Source organism: Balaenoptera acutorostrata, chromosome 2 (genome assembly GCF_949987535.1).
Source record: "Balaenoptera acutorostrata chromosome 2, mBalAcu1.1, whole genome shotgun sequence".
Classification (NCBI taxonomy): Eukaryota; Metazoa; Chordata; class Mammalia; order Artiodactyla; family Balaenopteridae; genus Balaenoptera; species Balaenoptera acutorostrata.
Window position 1 is genome coordinate 58,762,593 of NC_080065.1, and position 21,892 is coordinate 58,784,484.

General features: G+C 39.3%; 1 protein-coding gene across 5 annotated transcripts in view; it reads left to right on the forward strand.

The window, feature by feature from the left end:
- The first annotated feature begins 897 nt into the window (after positions 1–897).
- The window catches only part of CDK7 (cyclin dependent kinase 7), a 35,122-nt gene continuing 14,127 nt past the window's right edge, over positions 898–21,892 (forward strand). For 2 of the 5 annotated variants that reach the window (XM_057540251.1, XM_057540250.1), the window contains exons 1-8: positions 900–1,565; positions 1,925–1,984; positions 9,022–9,055; positions 9,967–10,034; positions 10,786–10,854; positions 12,874–12,984; positions 14,230–14,348; positions 15,975–16,074. In XM_057540251.1, the coding sequence (XP_057396234.1) occupies positions 1,500–1,565; positions 1,925–1,984; positions 9,022–9,055; positions 9,967–10,034; positions 10,786–10,854; positions 12,874–12,984; positions 14,230–14,348; positions 15,975–16,074 (627 nt within the window). In that variant the 5' untranslated portion in view covers positions 900–1,499. Of the gene's footprint in view, positions 1,566–1,924; positions 1,985–9,021; positions 9,056–9,966; positions 10,035–10,785; positions 10,855–12,873; positions 12,985–14,229; positions 14,349–15,974; positions 16,075–21,892 lie in introns of all 5 variants that reach the window. The other 3 variants (XM_007175984.2, XM_057540252.1, XM_007175985.2) reach the window with 3 other exon arrangements.

Consider the following 21,892-nt stretch of genomic DNA (forward strand, 5'->3'; position numbering starts at 1 on the left):
GAAACTAGCAACAGAAATGTTAAATAATTTGCCCAAATCATAAACCTAGTAAATGAATAGTGGTGGGGCCAGTATTCATATGCAGGTAGCCTAGATCCAGAGTAAGGACTCAGCCTTTACACTGTATTACCTTGAGTAAGTTATGAGTTTTTGTATTTTGCTGCCTTCTTCAACCTAACTCTGAAAATCAGGATTCTCAACTCTTAGAAGCATCAAATGCTCCAGCTCAAAACCTTAGAATTATCCTTTTCTTCCCCCACAACCCATGTCCAGTCTGTCAGCAAATCGTATTGGCTAGAAGCCAAACTGGTACCCTCAATACAACCATCTGGATTCCTGCACTAATTCTTTAACTGGCCTTCTTGGTTTTCCTTGCCCCTCTAAGTTTACAGTGTAATCTCTCACAACAGTCAAAGGGCGAGTTTTAAAACATTAAGTCTGATATCACTTGTCTGCTCAAAACTCTGCAGTGGCTTTTCAGTAATGTCTTTCTGGTACCACCCTATTGAAAATCACAAACCCTACTATCTATCCCCTTTCCCAGCTTTATTATCTCTGTAGCACTTATCACTATGTATTATAGCATATTTTAATTATCTCCTCCCATTGGAAGGCACTGATATTTGTTTTTCCCCTGCTGATTTCTCAGAGTCTGCAACAGAGCCTGGCATATACTAAGCATTCAATATATATTCGTTGAATAAATGAATTAATTGTTTGTTGATTTGTATGAAAACTTATGAGAATCAAAGTTGGGTACTGATCACAGTTAACCATTGAGCACTATGTCTAAACTTTGTGCAAGTTTCATTTAATTCTCGCAACCACCTATGACGTAGTCTGCTAGTTCCACCTTACAGGGTAGAAAACGGATGGCCAGAAGTCTGTTCCACAGCACAAAATTGTTCAGTTGACTTGGAACTTGTTTGCCTAGACGTGCTTCTTCATAAAGGACTAAGAATGCCTCTTGATCAGCCCTTAAGAACTGGGCACTCGCTTAAGTAACCTGAAATTGTCGGCTTAGGCGTCCACAGTAACCATGGTGACAGGACACCCTTGAGCAAAAACTAGAGAGCGAGATCAGAGACAAGGCCGAGCCTTCCGCCCTCATACACACCTATTAAATCGTGAACACAGAGCATCGTATCAGAGCGCTGATCTGTCTTCGATAGTGAAGAAAGTATCTAAGTTAAAACGGTAACAGGGTGACACAGTTAGCCACCACCGAGAGCACCCCGCTTCCGGGACAATCTGCGGTCACGTGGTAGGGCGGGGTGCTGCGCAGAAGAGCCCTCCAGCCCTGCCTCTTGCTCCCTTAGGGCGGGCTCTGGCCGGACCTACTTAACAGCATCCCCGCCCACCCCGGAAGTGGGGCGGAGCTAATGAAGCATCGGTGCTCAGTGGGCGGAAGTGGCTGTGGGAGGCTTTAAGGTGCTTTAAATTCTTGCTGTCTGGGGAGTTCCCCCGCTTTTCAGTTGGAGTCGAGCTCAGCGCGACAGATGGCTGTGGACGTGAAGTCGCGAGCAAAGCGTTATGAAAAACTGGACTTCCTCGGGGAGGGACAGGTGAGATTCTCGGGCGGGGCTCGGAGGGCCCTGAGCAGGGAACGCCGGGCCGCCTCACACCGTCACGGGTTTTCTTGTGGAAGCCAGGGGACGGGCCACGCTACTCGTTCTGCTTGCGGGAGGCTGCCCAGACCCCTCCTGCGGCCCCTCCGTCCACCCTGGACATGAGACCTTGAGCGGCCTTCTCCGAAGGATAGACTGGAACGGGACGTGGACGGCCCCACCACGTTTCAAGCCGCCGCGAGTTTTTTTCCAAGAACCCTGGGTTCCTTGCTTCCCCAAATCTAAAAAAATTAAAAGGCAAACACAAACCAAAAAAACTCTCACCAACTTAACTTTATTCCTCTTCTTCTCTCTAGTTTGCCACGGTTTACAAGGCCAGAGACAAGAACACCAACCAAATTGTCGCCATTAAGAAAGTGAGTTGCAGTTTGTTTTTCCTTGAGTCTCCTTGAAGATTGTGTATATGGGAGCTGGCGCCTGACCGTTTTACTTCTCTTGACCGTGCTCTGCTAGTGAGGAGTTACTTAGGTCATTTTCAAAGAAACTAGAATTTCTTAGTGTCTTGTGTTCCAAGGTGGAACTCGTGTTGAACTTGTGTTTCGTTGCATTCATTGAAATTGAAATGAAGAGGAAGCTGTGTGTTATGTTTGTTTTGTAAACGCAGACATTGGCAAAGGGGACAAATACTGCTCGTCTGTTGGGTCCTCAGAACACCTGACCTTTCCAGGTCCCTATTTCTGCCTCACCTGCATCCACTTTGTATATCTGTATTTCCTGAGTACAGGTTTACCATGAAAGGCTTTTGCCAGCATTAATGACATTGCTGTGGTGCGGGGTTTTTTTTTAATGGTGTTAGTAGCTTTTTTACTCACATTCATTCAAGAAACTTCGGTCATATTTAGCTAACTTTCTATATACAAGCATTTTCACCCTCGTTTTTTCATTTAATCCTCATAAGAGCCCATGAAGTAGGTAAAGTATCTCTATTTTACACTTGAGGTGGCTGAAGCTGAGAGAGATTAGGTGACTCATCAAGATGGCACAGATAGTAATTGCTAGAGCCGGGATTTAGATCCAGGTGTCCTGCTCCCAGGTTGATTGCCTTTTCCCATACTACGGAAATCAGTAACCTTCTCAAGAGAAGCTTGGTTTCTTCACACCTCAGGCCTGTTGGTGGCTTAGGTGACCACCTTCCTTATTATTCCTGTTGCTGCTTTGAACCTTTCTCCTTGAAAATCCCTAATTCCTTTGAAGCACATCCCTCTCATACTCTTAACACCTGCTTCCCACTCTTCCTTTCCACAATCATTCCTGCCATTGTTATCTTTTTTACTTTTTCTGACGTGTCTCATCTCCTTTTCCAGTTTATGTTCTATAAACCAATGCCATAGCTACTCCCTTGTGAAACCCTTAACTTTGTTAATTCTTTCTAAAGTTATTTTTCTGATTCTACCCCTGGTTCACTTTATTCTAGCCACATTGACCTTTCTGTCCCTTGAATACATTAAATTCATCCCAGTCCCAGTATCATTGCATTTGCTCTGCCTTCTGGTTAGTATATTTTTACTCGAAAACTTGAGTAATCATGTAATCAGGAATCATGACTGATTCCTTATCATTTAGATCTCAGTCAAATATCTCCTGTACATACATGCCTTTGCTGGTCATTCTAGCTAAAACAGGTGTGCCTCCCTTCTTACCTGGTGTTCTTTGCATATTTCTCTATTATTATTTCATAGTGTTTATCAAAATCTAAAATCTTTTACCTATGAGTTTATTTTCTATTTACTACCACTTGAATCATATTTAGGACTGTGTCTAGTACATTTGCAGGCACTCATTAAAAATGTATTGACTGATATAGTCTCTTCAAATTGGTATAATCTCATTGAATTCTGTGGTTTTCTGAAAATCCTAGTGGGTTTTCTTGTTTGCTTACTTTTATCATAAACTAGGATTTAGAATTCATCCTATTTCTCAGTGATAGACTTGTACCCCTTTAAAGTGACCCATAATGGAATATTCTTTTTTTTTTAAATTATTTAATTAATTATTTATTTATTTTATGGCTGTGTTGGGTCTTTGTTTCTGTGCGAGGGCTTTCTCCAGTTGTGGCAAGTGGAGGCCACTCTTCATCGCGGTGCGCGGGCCTCTCACTATTGCGGCCTCTCTTGTTGCGGAGCACAGGCTCCAGATGCGCAGGCTCAGTAATTGTGGCTCACGGGCCCAGCTGCTCTGCGGCATGTGGGATCCTCCCAGACCAGGGCTCGAACCCGCATCCCCTGCATTGGCAGGCAGATTCTCAACCACTGCGCCACCAGGGAAGCCCTGGAATATTCTTTTACATTTAATTTTTATTTCAAATAGTACATCTTTGTGGTTTTATGCAATATAACCTTTATATAAATGAATATATAACCTTTAAAAATTGTGAATCACTATGTTGTACACCTGAAACATATAATAGTGTATATCAACTGTACCTCAAAAAAAAAAAAGAAGCAGAAATATTTCTCCTTCTACCAAACCAGTTATTTCTCAAAACATTTTTTTTTTTTTTTAAGGATTTTCTTTTTATTTATTTATTTATTTATTTGTTTATTATTTTTGTCTGTATTGGGTCTTCGGTTCGTGCGAGGGCTTTCTCCAGTTGCGGCAAGCGGGGGCCACTCTTCATCGCGGTGCGGGGACCGCTCTTCATCGCGGTGCGCGGGCCTTTCTCTATCGCGGCCCCTCCCGTTGCGGGGCACAGGCTCCAGACGCGCAGGCTCAGCAATTGTGGCTCACGGGCCCAGTTGCTCCGTGGCATGTGGGATCTTCCCAGACCAGGGCTCGAACCCGTGTCGCCTGCATTAGCAGGCAGATTCTCAACCACTGCGCCACCAGGGAAGCCCTCAAAACATTTTTTTTAAAAAAGTCAGTTACTAGGCCAAGCATGCCTGTCTCCTCTACCCCTGGTTTTCACTCCTTGGAGCAATCACTTTCAACTCCAAAACTGTTTTCTCTGCTATTTACATACATTTCTTTAGATAGTATGCTTATCATTATTTCATGAGTGGTCTCTTTCCCTAGTTTTAGGCATTTTCTATACTTCATACTGTAAACATTGGAGATTTGGTGCTTGTGCACCTTCCTCTCCCAACACTCAATTTCTACTCCCACTCATTTACTGACATGTTTAATTTTACCAAAAAAATGAATAATAAGCTATGTATTCTGTATTCTTTTGCCTATTGTATTTTGGACTTTTAAGACATCATTAATCTACCTTATCCTTTTTAAACAATTGTATTGAATTTATGTTTCCCAATTTATTTAACCAGTCCCCTATGGTAGTTTTTTGGAGCCTTTCTTATTTTTCAGTATTTGTTTTGTGTATCTCAACAATATATATAATATTGCATACTTCTAAACTCTTTCTCTCCCTACACACACACACACAGGCACGCATGCAGGCGATATTCTTCTGCAGCTTGTTTTTCTGAATCAGTATTATTTCTGAAATCTTCCAGATGGACACATGTAGATCTGGTTTATTCATGCTCATCAATGATTAGATTCTATTATGTGGCTACACTAAAATTGGTCTATCCAAACTCTTGTTGATAAACATTTAAGCTTTTTTTTTTTTTTATAGCTACTTTTTATTTATTTATTTCTTTATTTTTTTGGCTGTGTTGGGTCTTCGGTTCGTGCGAGGGCTTTCTCTAGTTAACGGCAAGTGGGGGCCACTCTTCATCGCGGTGCAGGGACCGCTCTTCATCGCGGTGCGCGGGCCTTTCACTATCGCGGCCCCTCCCGTTGCGGGGCACAGGCTCCAGACGCGCAGGCTCAGTAGTTGTGGCTCACGGGCCCAGCTGCTCCGTGGCATGTGGGATCTTCCCAGACCAGGGCTCGAACCCGTGTCCCCTGCATTAGCAGGCAGATTCTCAACCACTGCGCCACCAGGGAAGCCCTAAGCTTTTTTTTTTAATGTTTTACTTTTATACAGTCCTTCTACAGACACTCTTATACATATGTGAGTTTCTCTAGAGAATGTATCTTTAGTTGAAACCAATTATGAATTGTTGCTGCATAGAGAATACACAGCAACGTCGCCAGATATTGTCAAATTGCTCTCCAAAATGGTGGGATAAGTTTAACATCCCACCACATTCTCACCATCTTTGTATTGTCAGACTTTACAACAGTTGTCAGTTAGATGGATCAAAAATGGTATATGGTTGTTTTTTCAATTAATATTTCTCTGATTACCAGCGAGGTTGATCATCTTTTCCTAGATTTATTGGCTTTCTAGACTTTTTCTGTTAGGTTGCCTACCTTTTTTTCTTTCCTGTTGATTTGGTGGGGAATTTCTTATATAGTCTGGATACCGATCCTCTATCAGAAATATGCACTGAAGATACCCTCGTTGCTGTAAACAATCAATAACCGATCTATAATAAGAATAGAAGAGTATTATTCAAACCAAACTGAGGATTATAGCCCAGAAGACAGTCTGTCAGATAGCCCTGAGGAACTGTTCTGAAGAAGTATGGTTTTCAGCATAGTTTATATCTTGTCAGAACAGAAAACACAGAAAACATCAAGCATGACAGGGTACATTCCTTCAAAGTTTCAAAAAAAAAAAAAAAAAAAAAAGATCAGCTGAAGACAGATCACCGAGTACGCAGTGAGTCAGTATGGCCTTGGCCCCTGGGTAGGGAGCCTTATCATCAAAGGAGTACTACTACTGAAGTCCCTGGAAGGGAGGCATTTATCCCTATCTTCAAAATGGACATTCTTTACTTCGGGACAATGCACCCTTTTTTTTTCAGTGGTTAAAAGCAGATGTACAATGTGTGTTTGATAGACCACAAAACAGGCTGTTCTAGTTAGCAAAAAGTTTGTTAAATCATGTATAAACCAGAATGACTTCTCCATACTTCAGTATGTAAAAATTTTTTCCATCATCATCTCCCAGTCTTTGGCTGGGCTTTTAGTTGACTTATGGTATGTTTTGAGGCACAGATATTTAAAATTTTAATCTGGTTAAATTTGTCCATTTTTTCCCTTTATTGGTTCCCTTTTTTGTGTGCTTCCCTACCTCCAGGTTATAAAGAATTCTACTATATTTTCGTCTAAAAATTTTGAAGTATTGCTTTTCACATTTAGGCCTTCATTCCATTTGGAATTAAATTTTCTTTGTTGTGTAGTATGGGGATCCCATATTTTTTCCCCAGCTCTCTCAACACTATTGATAGTATATCCTTTTCCTGGTGAGTTGTAATGCCAAGTTCCAGTTTCCACTTGGATCTGTTTCTGGGCACACTATTCTTTTTTACTGGTTGACTTTTTTTTTTTTTTTTTTTTTTAATGATATTCTTGTCTGCTTACATTCTTTTTATGTATGTATGTATGTATGTATGTATGTATGGCTGTGTTGGGTCTTCGTTTCTGTGCGAGGGCTTTCTCTAGTTGTGGCAAGCGGGGGCCACTCTTCATCGCGGTGCGCGGGCCTCTCACTATCGCGGCCTCTCGTTGCCGCGCACAGGCTCCAGACGCGCAGGCTCAGTAATTGTGGCTCACGGGCCGAGTTGCTCCGCGGCATGTGGGATCTTCCCAGACCAGGGCTCGAACCCGCGTTCTCTGCATTGGCAGGCAGATTCTCAACCACTGCGCCACCAGGGAAGCCCGGTTGACTTTTTTTTTCCCCCATCCCTGCTCCAATACAATAAGTCTATAATTACTATTGCCTTATAAAGTCTTGAAGTCTGGTAAGTCCCACATAGCTGTTTTTCTTCAAAATTATCTTGGCTTACTGTATGGGTCAGTTGAGAAATTTGAAACAGATCAGGAGAATTTGAATATGAACTAGTTATTATATGCTACTTTGGCATTATTATTAATTTTGTTAGGTATGAGAATGGCATTATAGTTATGTAAGAAAATGTCCACGTTGTAGAGGTGCCTACTTAAAGAGTATAGGGATGAAATAACATGAAGTCTGGGACTTGAAAAAGTGTATATTGTAGCCAACAAAAAGGGGAGGATGAATGAATTAAGTATGGCAAAATATTGGTAATTATTGAATCTGGGTGATGAAGTAGATGGCTTCATGAAACTAGTCTATTTTTAATTGTGTTTAGAAAATGTAATAATGTTTTAAATTATCTGTTCTTAGCTCCTTACTTTTCCATATAAAGTTTAGAATCCATTTGTCAATGTCCTTGAAAAATGCTGTTGTACTTTACATTTAGTTCCATTAAAGAGAATTGACATATTTGACATATTTATGATATTGAGTCTTTCTATCCATGAACATACTATCTATGTTTATTTTGATCTCATTTCTTAAGCATGTTTTAAGAGTGCTTTATAGTGTTCATGGAAAGCTTCATACATCTCTTGTTGGCTTTATTCCTAAGTGCCTTATATTTTTTGGTGCTATAATAAATAGCCTACCTTTAAATTAAAAGTTCTGTTTGTAGTATATAGGTGGGGGATATTTTTTAAGGTAGAATAGTTGATTTTCTGGAGTAGGATTTTTTTTTTTGTATTCTTGGTTACACTATCATTGTATAAAGTAGTTAGCTCTTGTTCTTTAACCTGGTACTTGGTTTTGTGTAAGACTGAACCTATTAATGCAGTTTGATGTGCTTATTCACAGTAACAACAGTATAACCATTTTCTATATCCATCGCAATTTGTAATTTTTCTTTTTGGAAAATGTGGTCCCTGGGAGCATATTATTGGACACATTAAGCATCTTATTTTATGTGTTACGTATTTCCTCCCAAGTAGTCTAACTTGAAGTGCTCGTTTTGTTTATTAGCCTCTATGCGTTTAATTATTTGTTCCTCATTTAATCTAACAAAGATGTGTAATTCAAAACTTAAGGGGAAAGGAATGATAGGTACTTGATCCTTTCTTATATTGTTAATTTTGCCTTTCTGATTCATGATTCCCACTCCCTTCTTGCCTACTAATACTAGCTACATATGAGTTGCTATGTATTTTTGCTATAAGTTTTTTTTTTAAGAATTTAAAAAAATTTTTAATTAATTAATTTATTTTTGGCTGCTTTGGGTCTTTGTTGCTGCGCGTGGGCTTTCTCTAGTTGTGGCAAGCGGGGGCTACTCTTTGTTGTGGTACATGGGCTTCTCATTGCAGTGGCTTCTCTTGTCGTGGAGCACAGGCTGTAGGTGCGTGGGCTTCAGTAGTTGTGGCATGCAGGCTCAGTAGTTGTGGCTCGCGGGCTCTAGAGCGCAGGCTCAATAGTTGTGGCGCACGGGCTTAGTTGCTCCACGGCATGTGGGATCTTCCTGAAACAGGGCTCAAATCCATGTCCCCTGCATTGGCAGGTGGATTCTTAACCACTGCGCCACCAGCGAAGTCCTTGAAGAGTTTATATATATGCATTGGTCTAAATAATTTAACATATTTCTAATGTGTTTGTTTTTTCCTCTGCCAGATCAAACTTGGACATAGATCAGAAGCTAAAGATGGTAAGTAACTTATTTCATGTAATCTGACAGAACAGGAAAGGTTCTAATCTCAGTGAGGAAGAGAACAAAGTATTAATTAAAGTTAACAATGGTTCTGGATAGAGTTATTGCAGGGTCCCAGAAGAGTAAAGATAGACTCAGGATAGAGATAGGATATTTGTGATTTTCACCATTTAGGTGTTCAGAAGAATATTCAAGTCATCTAAGTAGATGGAAGACAGCAAGGTTATTAGTGACTTGTCTTGATGTCTTCATTACTGCTTTAGGTGTTGTTACAAGCCATTGTTTCTTCTTCTTCTGAGCTTCTGATTACTTTGAAAATTCAGGATTCATGGAATTATACAAAGCTTACTATAGAATAAATGTATGGGGGTGGGAAGATTTTTTTTATCCCTTCTTCCAAAGCCTTATTTGCTAGAGTGCTAAGTCCTATTTAGTCATCAAGAAATAGTTCCTATATAAAGGATCCATCATCTCTGTAATAACTAGTACCAGATTTTATTTTAAACGTTGAGTTCCATCCTTCACATTGGGCAAGATGGTATCTAATCACTAGTTTGCTGTTAGCTTAAAGAATCTGCCACTGATATTCATAAGGCAAGAGAAGGGAGCCATTAACTTCTCACCTATATGCTACACACTTGTGTACATGTTTTTCCAGCAGTCTTCAGATCTGATATCTCACAGATAAAGTGAATACTTTTTACACCATTTATCATAGTCTGTGCTAAGCTATTTTAAAAATAAAGCAATATAAAATGGAAACAAGTATGTCATAAAAATTGTTATTTTTTTTCCTGAGGAATAGTCATCGCTATTTCGTCAGACTGACCTTTCCCAAAAAATATGTTTACAAGAAGGTTTGAGATTTCAGAATTATTTTTCACTTTTTTCTTTGCCTTTTTATGTAGGTATAAATAGAACAGCTTTAAGAGAGATAAAATTATTACAGGAGCTAAGTCATCCAAATATAATTGGTGTGAGTATGATCTAAGTTGTTTCTGGGATTTGGGACCCTGCCTTTCCTGAATGTGGTAGATGTTGATTGAAGGCTCAGCAAGATAAGTTGTTCTAGATGAGCCTTGCAAAAAGGCTGAAATTTATTTTCTATCCTAATTGTTCTTGTAGTCAGTGTCTTAAAAACTATACAACTGATTAAATAAATATTGGCATGCAGGCTAACTTTGTCAGAGATCATTTTGAAGCCTAGAGAGCTCTAGCATGTGTAAGACCTTTAGCAAGTTCCCTTGAACTCTGTGCCATAGCCCCTACCTCATAGCGTTGTTATGAGACTAGCTCACTGAATACATGTAAAGTACCTGGGATAGTGCCTGGCATAGAGAACACGCTCATTCAATGAATGATAGCTGCTGATGCTATTTGTAGGATATTCTTAAGTACCAAGTTTGGGAATTTTTCTAAATTGGAGACTTAAATGAGGTTTTCATTAATTCATATCTTTATTATAACTCCAAAATTTGGAGGGAGAGGTTAAGTATTTAGTGATTTTTTTTTAATAGTAAGGTTTAATATCTTGTGCTTCAAAGTACTAATTCCTAGCGAAAAAAAAGGATAAATATTAAATTTAATAAAATTATTTAAACTTTACAGAGAATTATCAACAATCCAAATGCTTGTTTAAGTTTTTTAAAATTACTTCAGTTGGTATAATACTGTCAAGTGTTTAATAGAGAATCACATGTTGATTTTTTTTAAATTTTGTTTTGCAGCTCCTTGATGCTTTTGGACATAAATCTAATATTAGCCTTGTCTTTGATTTTATGGAAACTGACCTAGAGGTAAGATTAAAATTCCTGGAGGAATTTTTTTTCTCTATTTATCAAAAGAGAATCTAAATGTTTATTTTCTACCTTTGAAGATACTGGCAGTCAAAAGAATGCTTAATTTTGTTGAAATCTAGATGTGTTCTCAAGTCAAAGATCTTCTGAATCATTTAGCCATATTCCCAGGGTTAAATACAAGAGTTGGATTTCAATAACATTGTGTCTACCAAGTTCCCAATACCTTATTGACATTACTTTTTAGAAAAATGAGTGTTTGGCTTTGGAGGATTTGGAACTTCTTTGTGATATTATCACAGAGTATCCTTTTGAAAGCCAGGTTTCTTTTTGAGAAAAATAAGATTTTATGCTTTTCATTAATATTAATTGAATCTCAATAATGGACATTCCAAGGATGTGGAACAAGTGGAGTTCTCATACACTGCTGATGAGAATGCAAAGTGATGCAGCCACTTTGGAGAACAGTTAAGCAGTTTCTTATACAATTAAATATACACTTAAGGTACAATCTAGTAAATACCACCTCTACGTATTTATTTATCCAAGAGAAACAAAAACATGACTACACAGATGTTTAGCTTTATTTGTCACTACCCAAACTGGAAACAATCCAAATAGCTTTCATTAAGTGAATGTATAATCATAAAGTGGAATACTATTTGAGAATAAAAAGAAACAAACTACTAACATATGCAACAGTATAGGTGAATCTCAAATACATTATACTAAATGAAAGAAGCCAGGCTCAAAAAGCTATTGATATTATATGATTCCATGTATGATTTTTTGGAAAAGGCAAAATTAAAGGAACAGAAATCAGATCAGGGGCTTCCCTGGTGGCGCAGTGGTTGAGGGTCTGCCTGCCAATGCAGGGGACGCGGGTTTGCGCCCTGGTCTGGGAGGATCCCATGTGCCGTGGAGCAACTGGGCCCGTGAGCCACAACTACTGAGCCTGCGCGTCTGGAGCCTGTGCTCCGCAACAAGAGAGGCCGCGACGGTGAAAGGCCCGCGCACCGCGATGAAGAGTGGCCCCGCTTGCCACAACTAGAGAAGGCCCTCGCACAGAAACGAAGACCCAACACAGCCAAAAATAAATAAATAAATAAATAAATAAAAGAAATCAGATCAGTGGTTGCCTGGGTTGGGAATCGAGGGGAGGATTGAGTAGAGAGTGGCCTGGGGAGAGTTTAGGGGGTTATGAAACTATGTCTTGATTATGGTAGTGGTTACACAACTGGATGTGTTTGTTAAAATTCATAGAACTGTGAGATTAAAAGGGTATATTTTACCTATTTTAAAAAAAGAAAATGTGAATTTTTAGCTCATATAACGAAAAGTCTAGGAATAAACTGACTGACTTGAGGCATAGTTCACAAATAATGCTAACGTAACACAGTCTTTCACTTTAACTCAGTGTTTTCTTCTCTGTTGCCTTGTTCATGGGTAGAATTTCTCAATATAGTGGCTCAGGCACTTGCAGGCTTCTATCCTTAGAGTTTAAAAATCCCTGAGGAAAGAAAGTGCTTTGTTCCCTTTGATTCTAGCACAAGTATTTGCCTTGGCTTGGCTCACATATCCATCCCTGAGCTAGTTTGGAAAGCAGGCTGCAGTGTGGTGACTGACCATGCCTGGGTCGTGTGTCTACCTCTGAAGGCTACAGGTAGTGCACAGTCCTGTTTTAACCACGTGGACTAAGCTGGGAACAGATGGAGTGTTGAATGCTGTTGTCAGAAGGGGCTGTGTATCTGGGGGCAAGTGAAAACAACAGATGTTTGCTACATGGATGCCTAAAAACAAAGCAGTAGGACATAAAGCACTACTTTCTTTCCAAACCAAAGATACTTTCCCTAACCGTATAATTGGAGGTTCTGTCAGTACTTCCTAAGGAGAGTTAGGCAATCTCTCTTGAGATTCTCCTCTATGAATAAATCCATTTTATGTCTGTAAATGATTTTATATAGTAGAGTCCATTTGGAATAATAAAGCGTACCTGTATATTGTATGCCTGCTTTACAGGTTATAATAAAAGATAACAGTCTTGTGCTGACACCATCACACATCAAAGCCTACATGTTGATGACTCTTCAAGGATTAGAATATTTACATCAACATTGGATTCTACATAGGGTAAGGTTTTTAACCAAGTAGTATTGCTTCTTCACGTTGTAGTCAGACTTTATGTAGCCAATTTATTACACAAAAGGTCTGAATATGTGAATTGTTACAAGATAGAGCTGGGCCATTTTATCCAACCTTCTTCCTCTGTGTGCTCCCTTCAGTTCCACGACGTGGTGCTGTGAGGACTCTGAATTACTATGTGAAATTTAGAAATGGAAGAGACCTAGTCCTTCGTGTTTTTCATAGTTGAAGAGCTAAGTTGCTGACCAAAGTTACATATTTTTTTTCAAGGTCAGCAGCTGACAACTGACAACAGTATTAGAACCTAGACATTTTGGCCTGAAGTCCAGTGTTCTTTGTGCTATACTGTTGTAATGGGAAAAAAATAAACAAAACCAAAAACAGTGGGAGTCTGGATTAAATTATGCAATGCAAAAATACCTTTGGAAAAATATTTCTAGTAGCTCCAAAATTCTAGGAAATAATGAAATAAAATTTCTGAAATGGCTGAGTCATTGTTAGGAGCATTCAGCTACTAGAACAAGGCTGATAATTTAGACAGGTAGGTGTTCGTAGGCACCCTATTTAGATGAAATAGCTAAAAATATATAAGTTATAGTTAGTAATTCTCATACTTACACTTGGAATCCCTTTTAGGTTATTGCTAATATATTTTTAGCATAGATTGTGAAGACTGTATTCCTCATCCTTATAAATGCCTAATATTTTTATTTACTGAAGTTCATACATAGTGGGGGTTTTTTTGTTTGTTTGTTTTTGTTTTGTTTTTGGCCTCGTGGCTTGTGGGATCTTAGTTCCCCGACCAGGGATTGAACTCGGGCCCTCAGCAGTGAGAGTGCAGAGTCCCTAACCTCTGAACCGCCAGGGAATTCCCCATATATATTGTTACTAAATTAAATAGCAGCAGCTATTTATTGAATGCTTACTATGAGCCAGTCACTACACTAGGGTTTTTACAGGAAATATTAAATTTAATCCTCACGGCAAACCTGTGAAGTAGGTAAATTGAAGTTCAGTGAAATTAAGTATCTTGACCCAATGTCTCACTAAGTAATATGGCCAATCTTATTTTGCTTTGTAGGATTTTTTGTCAATAAAAATAATATTGGTGGTTGTTTACATTTGGGGTGTTAGCCCATTTCTGCTAAGTTTAAATTTAAGCCAACTAAATGTATCATTGTGATATTCTTCTCCACCCTGCTTACTTGTTTGTTTAAAACCTCCATTATATAGGACCTAAAACCAAACAACTTGTTGCTAGATGAAAATGGAGTTCTAAAACTGGCAGATTTTGGCCTGGCCAAATCATTTGGGAGCCCCAATAGAGCTTATACACATCAGGTTGTAACCAGGTAAGGATTCCTTAACTAACTGAAACCTTATATTGTGTAGGATATACACAAATGATTGTGATTACACAAATGAGCATTTGTCTTCTCTGAAATTTTGGCAGAGTTCAGGGATTACTATTGGTATTTTATTAAAAATATAGCCCTTTTTTATATTATGTATATCTTACCACAGTGAAAAAAATATACAGCCCTTCTTTCAAATGGAGTTGAATTTAAGTCTGTCCTCAGAGATTTACCAAGTTATTTTTGGGATTAATTTATACTTCTTATACAGTTTAGTTAGGTAGGTTGGGACTGTAGTCCCTATTCTTGTACATAAGCACATGATTTGGGGGGCCTGTGTTTATTTTATTGGTCAGTCTTGGTTCCACATTTTATATCATTCAGTGTGAATGAAAATTCTCTAAACAAAGCAGTGCATTTTTATTTGGGTTTTGCATATTATTAGTTTCTTCCATTTTCTGTTTATACTTTTTATGTATAAAAACTAAAAATCACATTAAATAGATAGGGATGGTAGATTTTATCTTGTCAAGATGACATTTGTTAATTTCTCTGACTCTTTTAAGGATCTGAGAAGATCATCAGATTCTCTGTCCTTTTAAATTACTTTGTCACCTTCCTCCAGATAGATCTCACTGAGTGTCAATCACCTGAGCCCTGAGTAAAAAGTAAGGGATATAAGTAGTTGTTCATGTAATTTCTGGAAAGATTAAGCCCATCATTCAGGAACACTGGGGACTCAGGAAAACAGGGACCCACATACATGAGTATTGTGTGCCACTGCTTTTCATCTACCCATTTCTCATACTTTCTCTTCTTGCAAATCAAATGCTACTAATAGGTCAAATTAACGTGAGGACTGAGAATTAACAATTTAGATAACCTAGACAAGAGCAGTTTTGGTGGAGCAGTGGGATGAAAGCCTGACTGAAATGGGTTTAAGAGGATGAGAGAAGAGGAAATGGAGACAGTAAGAACAGACAACCAGAGAATGAGGGGTAACTGTTAGGGGAAGTAGGGTCCAAAGAAGTTTTTGTTTTTTGTTTCTTTATATTTTAGTTTATTTTTTAAGGCTAGAAAAAATAATGGTACGTTTGACATTGATGTTAAAAATCTGGTAAGAACAAAAAGTTGATGTAGGAGAAAGAAGAGAGAATTGCAGGAGCAATATCCTTGAAAATAGGCAGGAGAGTGGGGTGTCAGTGCCCAAGTTGAGGGATTGACTTTAAAAACAATCAAGGATAGTTCATCTGTAGTTATGGATGGGAAGGCGGATTGTGAGAATACAAATGACTGAAGGTGAGTCTGTAGAAATTTTTTTTCATTACTTGCATTATTTCAGTGAATTAGGAAATAAGGTCATCAGCTGAGAGGAAGGATGATGTTGAGGGTTCCTGGAGAAAGAAGGTGTTACTCATCTCAAAGTGGGAGAGTGAACGGACTAAGGGTGTATGTAATTTCCTGGCAGCAATATGGAACTTGTTGGTTTTATAGCCAATTTTTCTTGAGTTAATATATCCATAAAAGTGCATTTCATCAGCAGATGATGTTTTGCTGAGGAGTTTTCTCTAAGAAATACTTTAATTCCATCCTAAAATGACAGTATTTCTTTTTGTTCTTCAGGTGGTATCGGGCCCCTGAGCTACTATTTGGAGCTAGAATGTATGGTGTAGGTGTGGACATGTGGGCTGTTGGCTGTATATTAGCAGAGTTGCTCCTAAGGGTAAGTCTGGGATTGATGTACACACTTCAGTATTGTTATAGGAATTTGTTTTTATAATTTGTGTAATAATTATCTTCCCATAGGTAATTCCCAGAGAGGAGTACCATCCTTAAAACAAAAAGCCAACAAACAGGTTAATAAAAAAAAAAACCTCTGCCAAGTACAACCTTTTTATTAATGCTAATGCGAGATGAGATCTCCCATTTAGGACAATAAAGGTTTTATTATAGATCATTCTGTGTTCTGACATGTAACCATAATAAAACTCATTGGGTTGTAATATGGTACTATCTCTACAGTAACTAAAAGTGTTAGGATAAACTTCTGTACTTCTGGTACTTTTTTGTTTGGGCTGTTTAAAAGTACACTTTAAGAGATATGTAATACCAACCACTGCAGATGCAGCTCTGCATAACTTTAAATATTGTGTGAGAGGAGCATTTTAGTTCTGTTCAAGCAGAGCAGATGTGGTGGTCCTATAGCATTTCTCAAACTGAGACCATCTTACAATGAAACATCCTCTCCCTTCCCTCACTGTAGAGAAAGATGCCAACTTGGTAAGTTTTCTTTAGCTATGAAGTTTAGTTTAGCCCTTCTCAATGATGAAGGCAGAGGAATATTGGGAAATCACACTGAGGCTGAGTTTTTTTCCTTCTTACATTCCAGATTCCAGCCTCTACTCCCCCTCTCTTCAAGCCGTGTGTATTTAAAGAAGTGTGAACACAAAACACAAAAATACAGCTATTTATTTCCTTGAACACAGAAAATAGCTTCTGTATGCCAGAGAGAAGATACCTTCTTAAATGTCTTTTTTAGTTTAGTGTGAGTTCTGTGCATCATTTTGAGATGCTCACTCTTCTGAATGCTTGTAGAAGAAACCCTCACATTTAGGCTTTAAGATGATATAAATAATCCCTGTGCTAGTAATGGGTCCTCTGAATCACCTGGTGTGACAACTCTGCTACTCACAAAAACAGAGTTTACTGGAAGGGTACATTTGAGAATGTTAACTCTCAAAAGCCCAGTTCATTCATGACCAAGACAGAAACAGAATTCCATAGCCCCTAGTGTTACGACTGATCATTCCATTTAGAAAGTAAGGAGAGAGAGACAGCAGTTGAGAATAGATGGGTTAGAAATTGTGGACCTGGTTGAAGTCATAGTTGGAGTCTTACTAACCATTGGCATCGTTGTTGGAATTATTATTAAGGTTATGAAGGAGTTGACAGGCAGCCCTATTTGGTGAAGAATTGTACCATTTTTTTTTTTTTAATTAATTATTTATTTATTTATTTATTTATGGCTGTGTTGGGTCTTCGTTTCTGTGCGAGGGCTTTCTCTAGTTGCGGCAAGCAGGGGCCACTCTTCATCGCGGTGCGCGGGCCTCTCACTGTCACGGCCTCTCTTGTTGCGGAGCACAGGCTCCAGACGCGCAGGCTCAGCAATTGTGGCTCACGGGCCTAGTCGCTCCGCGGCATATGGGACCTTCCCAGACCAGGGCTCGAACCCGTGTCCCCTGCATTGGCAGGCAGATTCTCAACCACTGCGCCACCAGGGAAGCCCAAGAATTGTACCATTTTGCCATATATTTTTCCTACACAATTAAAGAAAAATGCTTCCTATTTTAAACTGTCTCTGCTCATTTGAAAATATCCATGGAAATGCTGTCCACACAGTTCTAAATCTGTGGTGAGATTCTGCAGTCCAAATAGATAATAGTTGAAAGCCAGGGTAGTTCAGAAGATTTGCTAATATAAGCGTTTAACTTTTTTAAAGTGTTGTTTTTTTCTATATAAATTTTATAAAAGGTTTAATAACTAGAAAACAGGAGCAATAATAAGTAAGCCTATATCCAACCAAAGTAGTCTATATAGTTTAAAACATTTTAGAAACAAATTGGTCTGCATTCTGACCTCTGAAAAGGAATTGAGAAATATTTATACTAGTGGAGTATTATGTCACTAAATAACACAAATCTACTTTTTAATTTATGATCTGTTTATGTTCTTTTTCCTTAATCATGTTATGAGACATAGTGATTAATAGAAAATCTAAACTTGGATATTACCTACTGAGCAAATGCCACTATCTGGTCTAGATAGTTTCAAAGATAACCCTTTAGTTTGTAAATAAGAAGTAGTTTGGGGGAGACACTTTATGCTTTATAGGAAGGTCACTGGGCATCCTACTGGCCTGCATTAGAGCATTCCTTAGAGATGATGTGGTGATACAAAGATTTGATCAACCAGCAGCTGCCTGCCATACTTTTACTTCATCCAAATGGTGAGTTCCAGAGCTAATGGCTTGGCCTGTGGTTGACCTTCAGCCCTCTGACATTCCAGTACTTCAGTTTGGCTGTATCAGCTCAGAACAGAGCTTCCATCAGTTTTTGCATAGGCTTCTGGATGCACATGGGTGTTAGAGGCTATAGGATATCAGATGTTCAAGAACGTTATTGTTCATGCCTATTGCATAAAAAAACTTGCTGATTTTCTGATATTTGGTTTGTGATCCCTGCCTCTCTGTGAAGACATAAGAAAGAAAAAATAGATTTCTACAATGTCATTGTTCTTAAAAAGATGAATCTCAACACAATTTTAAAAGAGAAGTCATACTGAAAAGAACCAGAGAGGAGTCCCTCTTGTGTTCCTGTACTGTTGAACTCAGTACTTCTCTTCCTTTTAGGATTAATTGGACTCTTTTTCCTAAAACTGAAAAGTTTTCATTCATATGCTTAGTCACAATTGTATTGATTAAATTCTGTTGTCCTCTAAGAAGCTGTTATAGAACAGGATAAAAGAACAATAAAGTTGGTGGCACAGTGGTTGAGAATCCGCCTGCCAATGCAGGGGACACGGGTTTGAGCCCTGGTCCGGGAAGATCCTACGTGCTGCAGAGCAGCTAAGCCAGTGCACCACAACTACTGAGCCTGCGCTCTAGAGCCCGCAAGCCACAACTACTGAGCCCATGCGCCTAGGGCCCATGCTCCACAACAAGAGAAGCCACCGCAATGAGAGGCCCACGCACCGCAACGAAAAGTAGCCCCTGCCCACCACAACTAGAGAAAGCCTGTGTGCAGCAACGAAGACCCAATGCAGTCAAAAATAAACAAACAAATAAATAAATAAATATAAAAATACTGACTAGGACCTGGGAGGCCAAATCATAAAAAAAAAAAAGATTTATTTATTATTTATTTAATTTATTTATTTTTGGCCGCATTGGGTCTTAGTTGCGGCATGCAGGATCTTCGTTGAGGCGTGTGGGATCTCTCATTGTGGCGCGCAGGCTTCTCTCTAGTTGTGGCGTGAGGGTTTTCTCTTCTCTAGTTGTGGCGCACAGGCTCCAGGGCACGTGGGCTCTGTAGTTGTGGCACATGGGTTCCAGAGTGCATGGACTCTGTAGTTTGCTGCATGCGGGCTCTCTACTTGAGGCATGCAAGCTCAGTAGTTGCGGCACGCGGGCTTAGTTTCCCTGCAGCATGTGGGATCTTAGTTCCCTGACCAGGCATCGAACCATCGTCCCCTGCATTGTAAGGCAGATTCTTTACCACTGGACCACCAGGGAAGTCCCAGACAGTGGATTTTTTTTTTTTTTAAACAATTTTATACAATTTTTTTTAATTTATTTATTTTATTTATTTATTTTTTATTTTTGGCTGTGCTGGGTCTTCGGTTCGTGCGAGGGCTTTCTCTAGTTGCGGCAAGTGGGGGCCACTCCTCATCGCGGTGCGGGGACCGCTCTTCATCGCGGTGCGCGGGCCTCTCACCATCGCGGCCCCTCCCGCTGCGGGGCACAGGCTCCAGACGCGCAGGCTCAGCAGCTGTGGCTCACGGGCCCAGCTGCTCCGTGGCATGTGGGATCTTCCCAGACCAGGGCTCGAACCCGTGTCTCCTGCATTAGCAGGCAGATTCTCAACCACTGCGCCACCAGGGAAGCCCGACAGTGGATTTTTTTAGTCAACATTGCATTGATGCTTAATACAATGAAGACATTTTAAAATAAAGTGATAATTATATCTTAAGGATTTTTAAGATGGCAAGGCAAAAATCTCCCCCCCTCAGAAATTATCTCTAAAAAGAAACAAATATAAATGTTTGAAATTAGGAGGTGCCTATAACACTATGCCAGAGGATATGAAACCAGAAATGAAGAAGGCTAAAAGTCTTCAGAAACGGATACCAACTGAAGGCAAATTTTGTTTCTCACACAGAATCCTGGAGTTGCTTAGCAGTGAGAGGCACCAATGATCATTGATGGCAATAATGAGGTGCAGGACTAAAAACAGAAGGGTTGGTTGAAAAACCTGTATATTGAGCACTTAATACCACGGTCCCCAACACAACCAGGTTACTTTCCTTCCCCCAGCTATACTTCCCCCTGACTTATTCCTCCACCAGGGAAAGGTTTATTCTCCAAAGAAACTGAAACAGGAATCTCTAGACATGGGCATCCTTAGACACAGTGGAGGATGGGGGTGAGATGCCAGGGTGAAAACACACAGATTACATGAAAGTCTGTACACTAAACAGTAAAACCTCCAACTTATTTCCCTGTTCAGCTCCCAGAACCCTGGCTGCCAGTGTAAAACTCATTTTAACTCAGGTAAAAGATTAGAGGATCCTTCACTGGAAGAACTGAACGGTCCCAGAGAATAGACCCATAGGTAACTGGCATTAAGCTACCTGTCCAATCTTTCTAGATAAAGGCCATGAGTTAACAAGCTCTTTTCATAGATAGAATGCTTTGAATCAGCTTTTTTAGTACTTTACCTTTAAATATGAATGGTTAGCCAGTGATCAGATAATTATCAAGGATTTTCAGGTATTTAATGACTGCTTCCAACATGTAAGGATCACCAGATAATTGGCAAGGATCATCAGATATTTGATGAAAGTGTCCAACATGAATGACAAACTGAAACAAACTAAAAAAGAAACTTGGAAAAAATAGAAACTATCAGGTAGCAGAAGAAAATTCATCCTCGCCTCCCCACCCACACCAAATCTTCAGAGAACTGAGAGCATATACTGCATACATAAAACAAGAACATGATGCTCTTTTACTAAAGGAACAATCAAAGAATATACTTGAAATTTTTCAAATAGGATAACTAAAAGCAAACAAAAATACTAGAAAAGTAAGCTAAAGAACTCTTTCATTAAATAGAACCAAAAGATAAAAGAGATGGACTGTAGTAGGGAAAAGATAAGAAAATTAGGAGATTGATCCAGGAGTGATCTCAGAATATAGCAAAGGAGAAGAAAGAAAATCGAGGGTAGGACATTCATAAGAAAATAGCGCAGCACTGATGGGTGTGAATAGGTGGGAGGTGCCATAAAGATTGTGCACGATGAGTGAAGGCCGCCCGTGCCCAGACACGTTGTGAAACTGCAGGATACCAGGGGATCCTTAATTAAAAGCCTTTATTTCCACAGAGAGACAAGACATGAAAAGCTTACACGGAAGCCGAAATAAAGGATTAGGGAAAAGATGGCATCAGACTTCTCAAAAGCAACATTGGAAGACAACAGAACACATTGTGAGGGATCCAAAGTCCACACATGAGGCAGCTCATTTTAATTTAAATTTCTTACATCGGACAAAAACAGCCGTCCTTAAAATCTGGTTGAATTGCAAGCTTGCTCACAAAACTCAGGCTATGATGATGAGTGTCCCTGTCTTCAGATCTCATAGTACAATTTACGTTGGTGGTTTGCAAAGTAGCAGAAAATCCTTTGAGGTATAAGAAGAAAATGTGAACATGTCTAAAAAGATTTATGGGGACTTCCCTGGTGGTCCAGTAGTTAAGAATCCG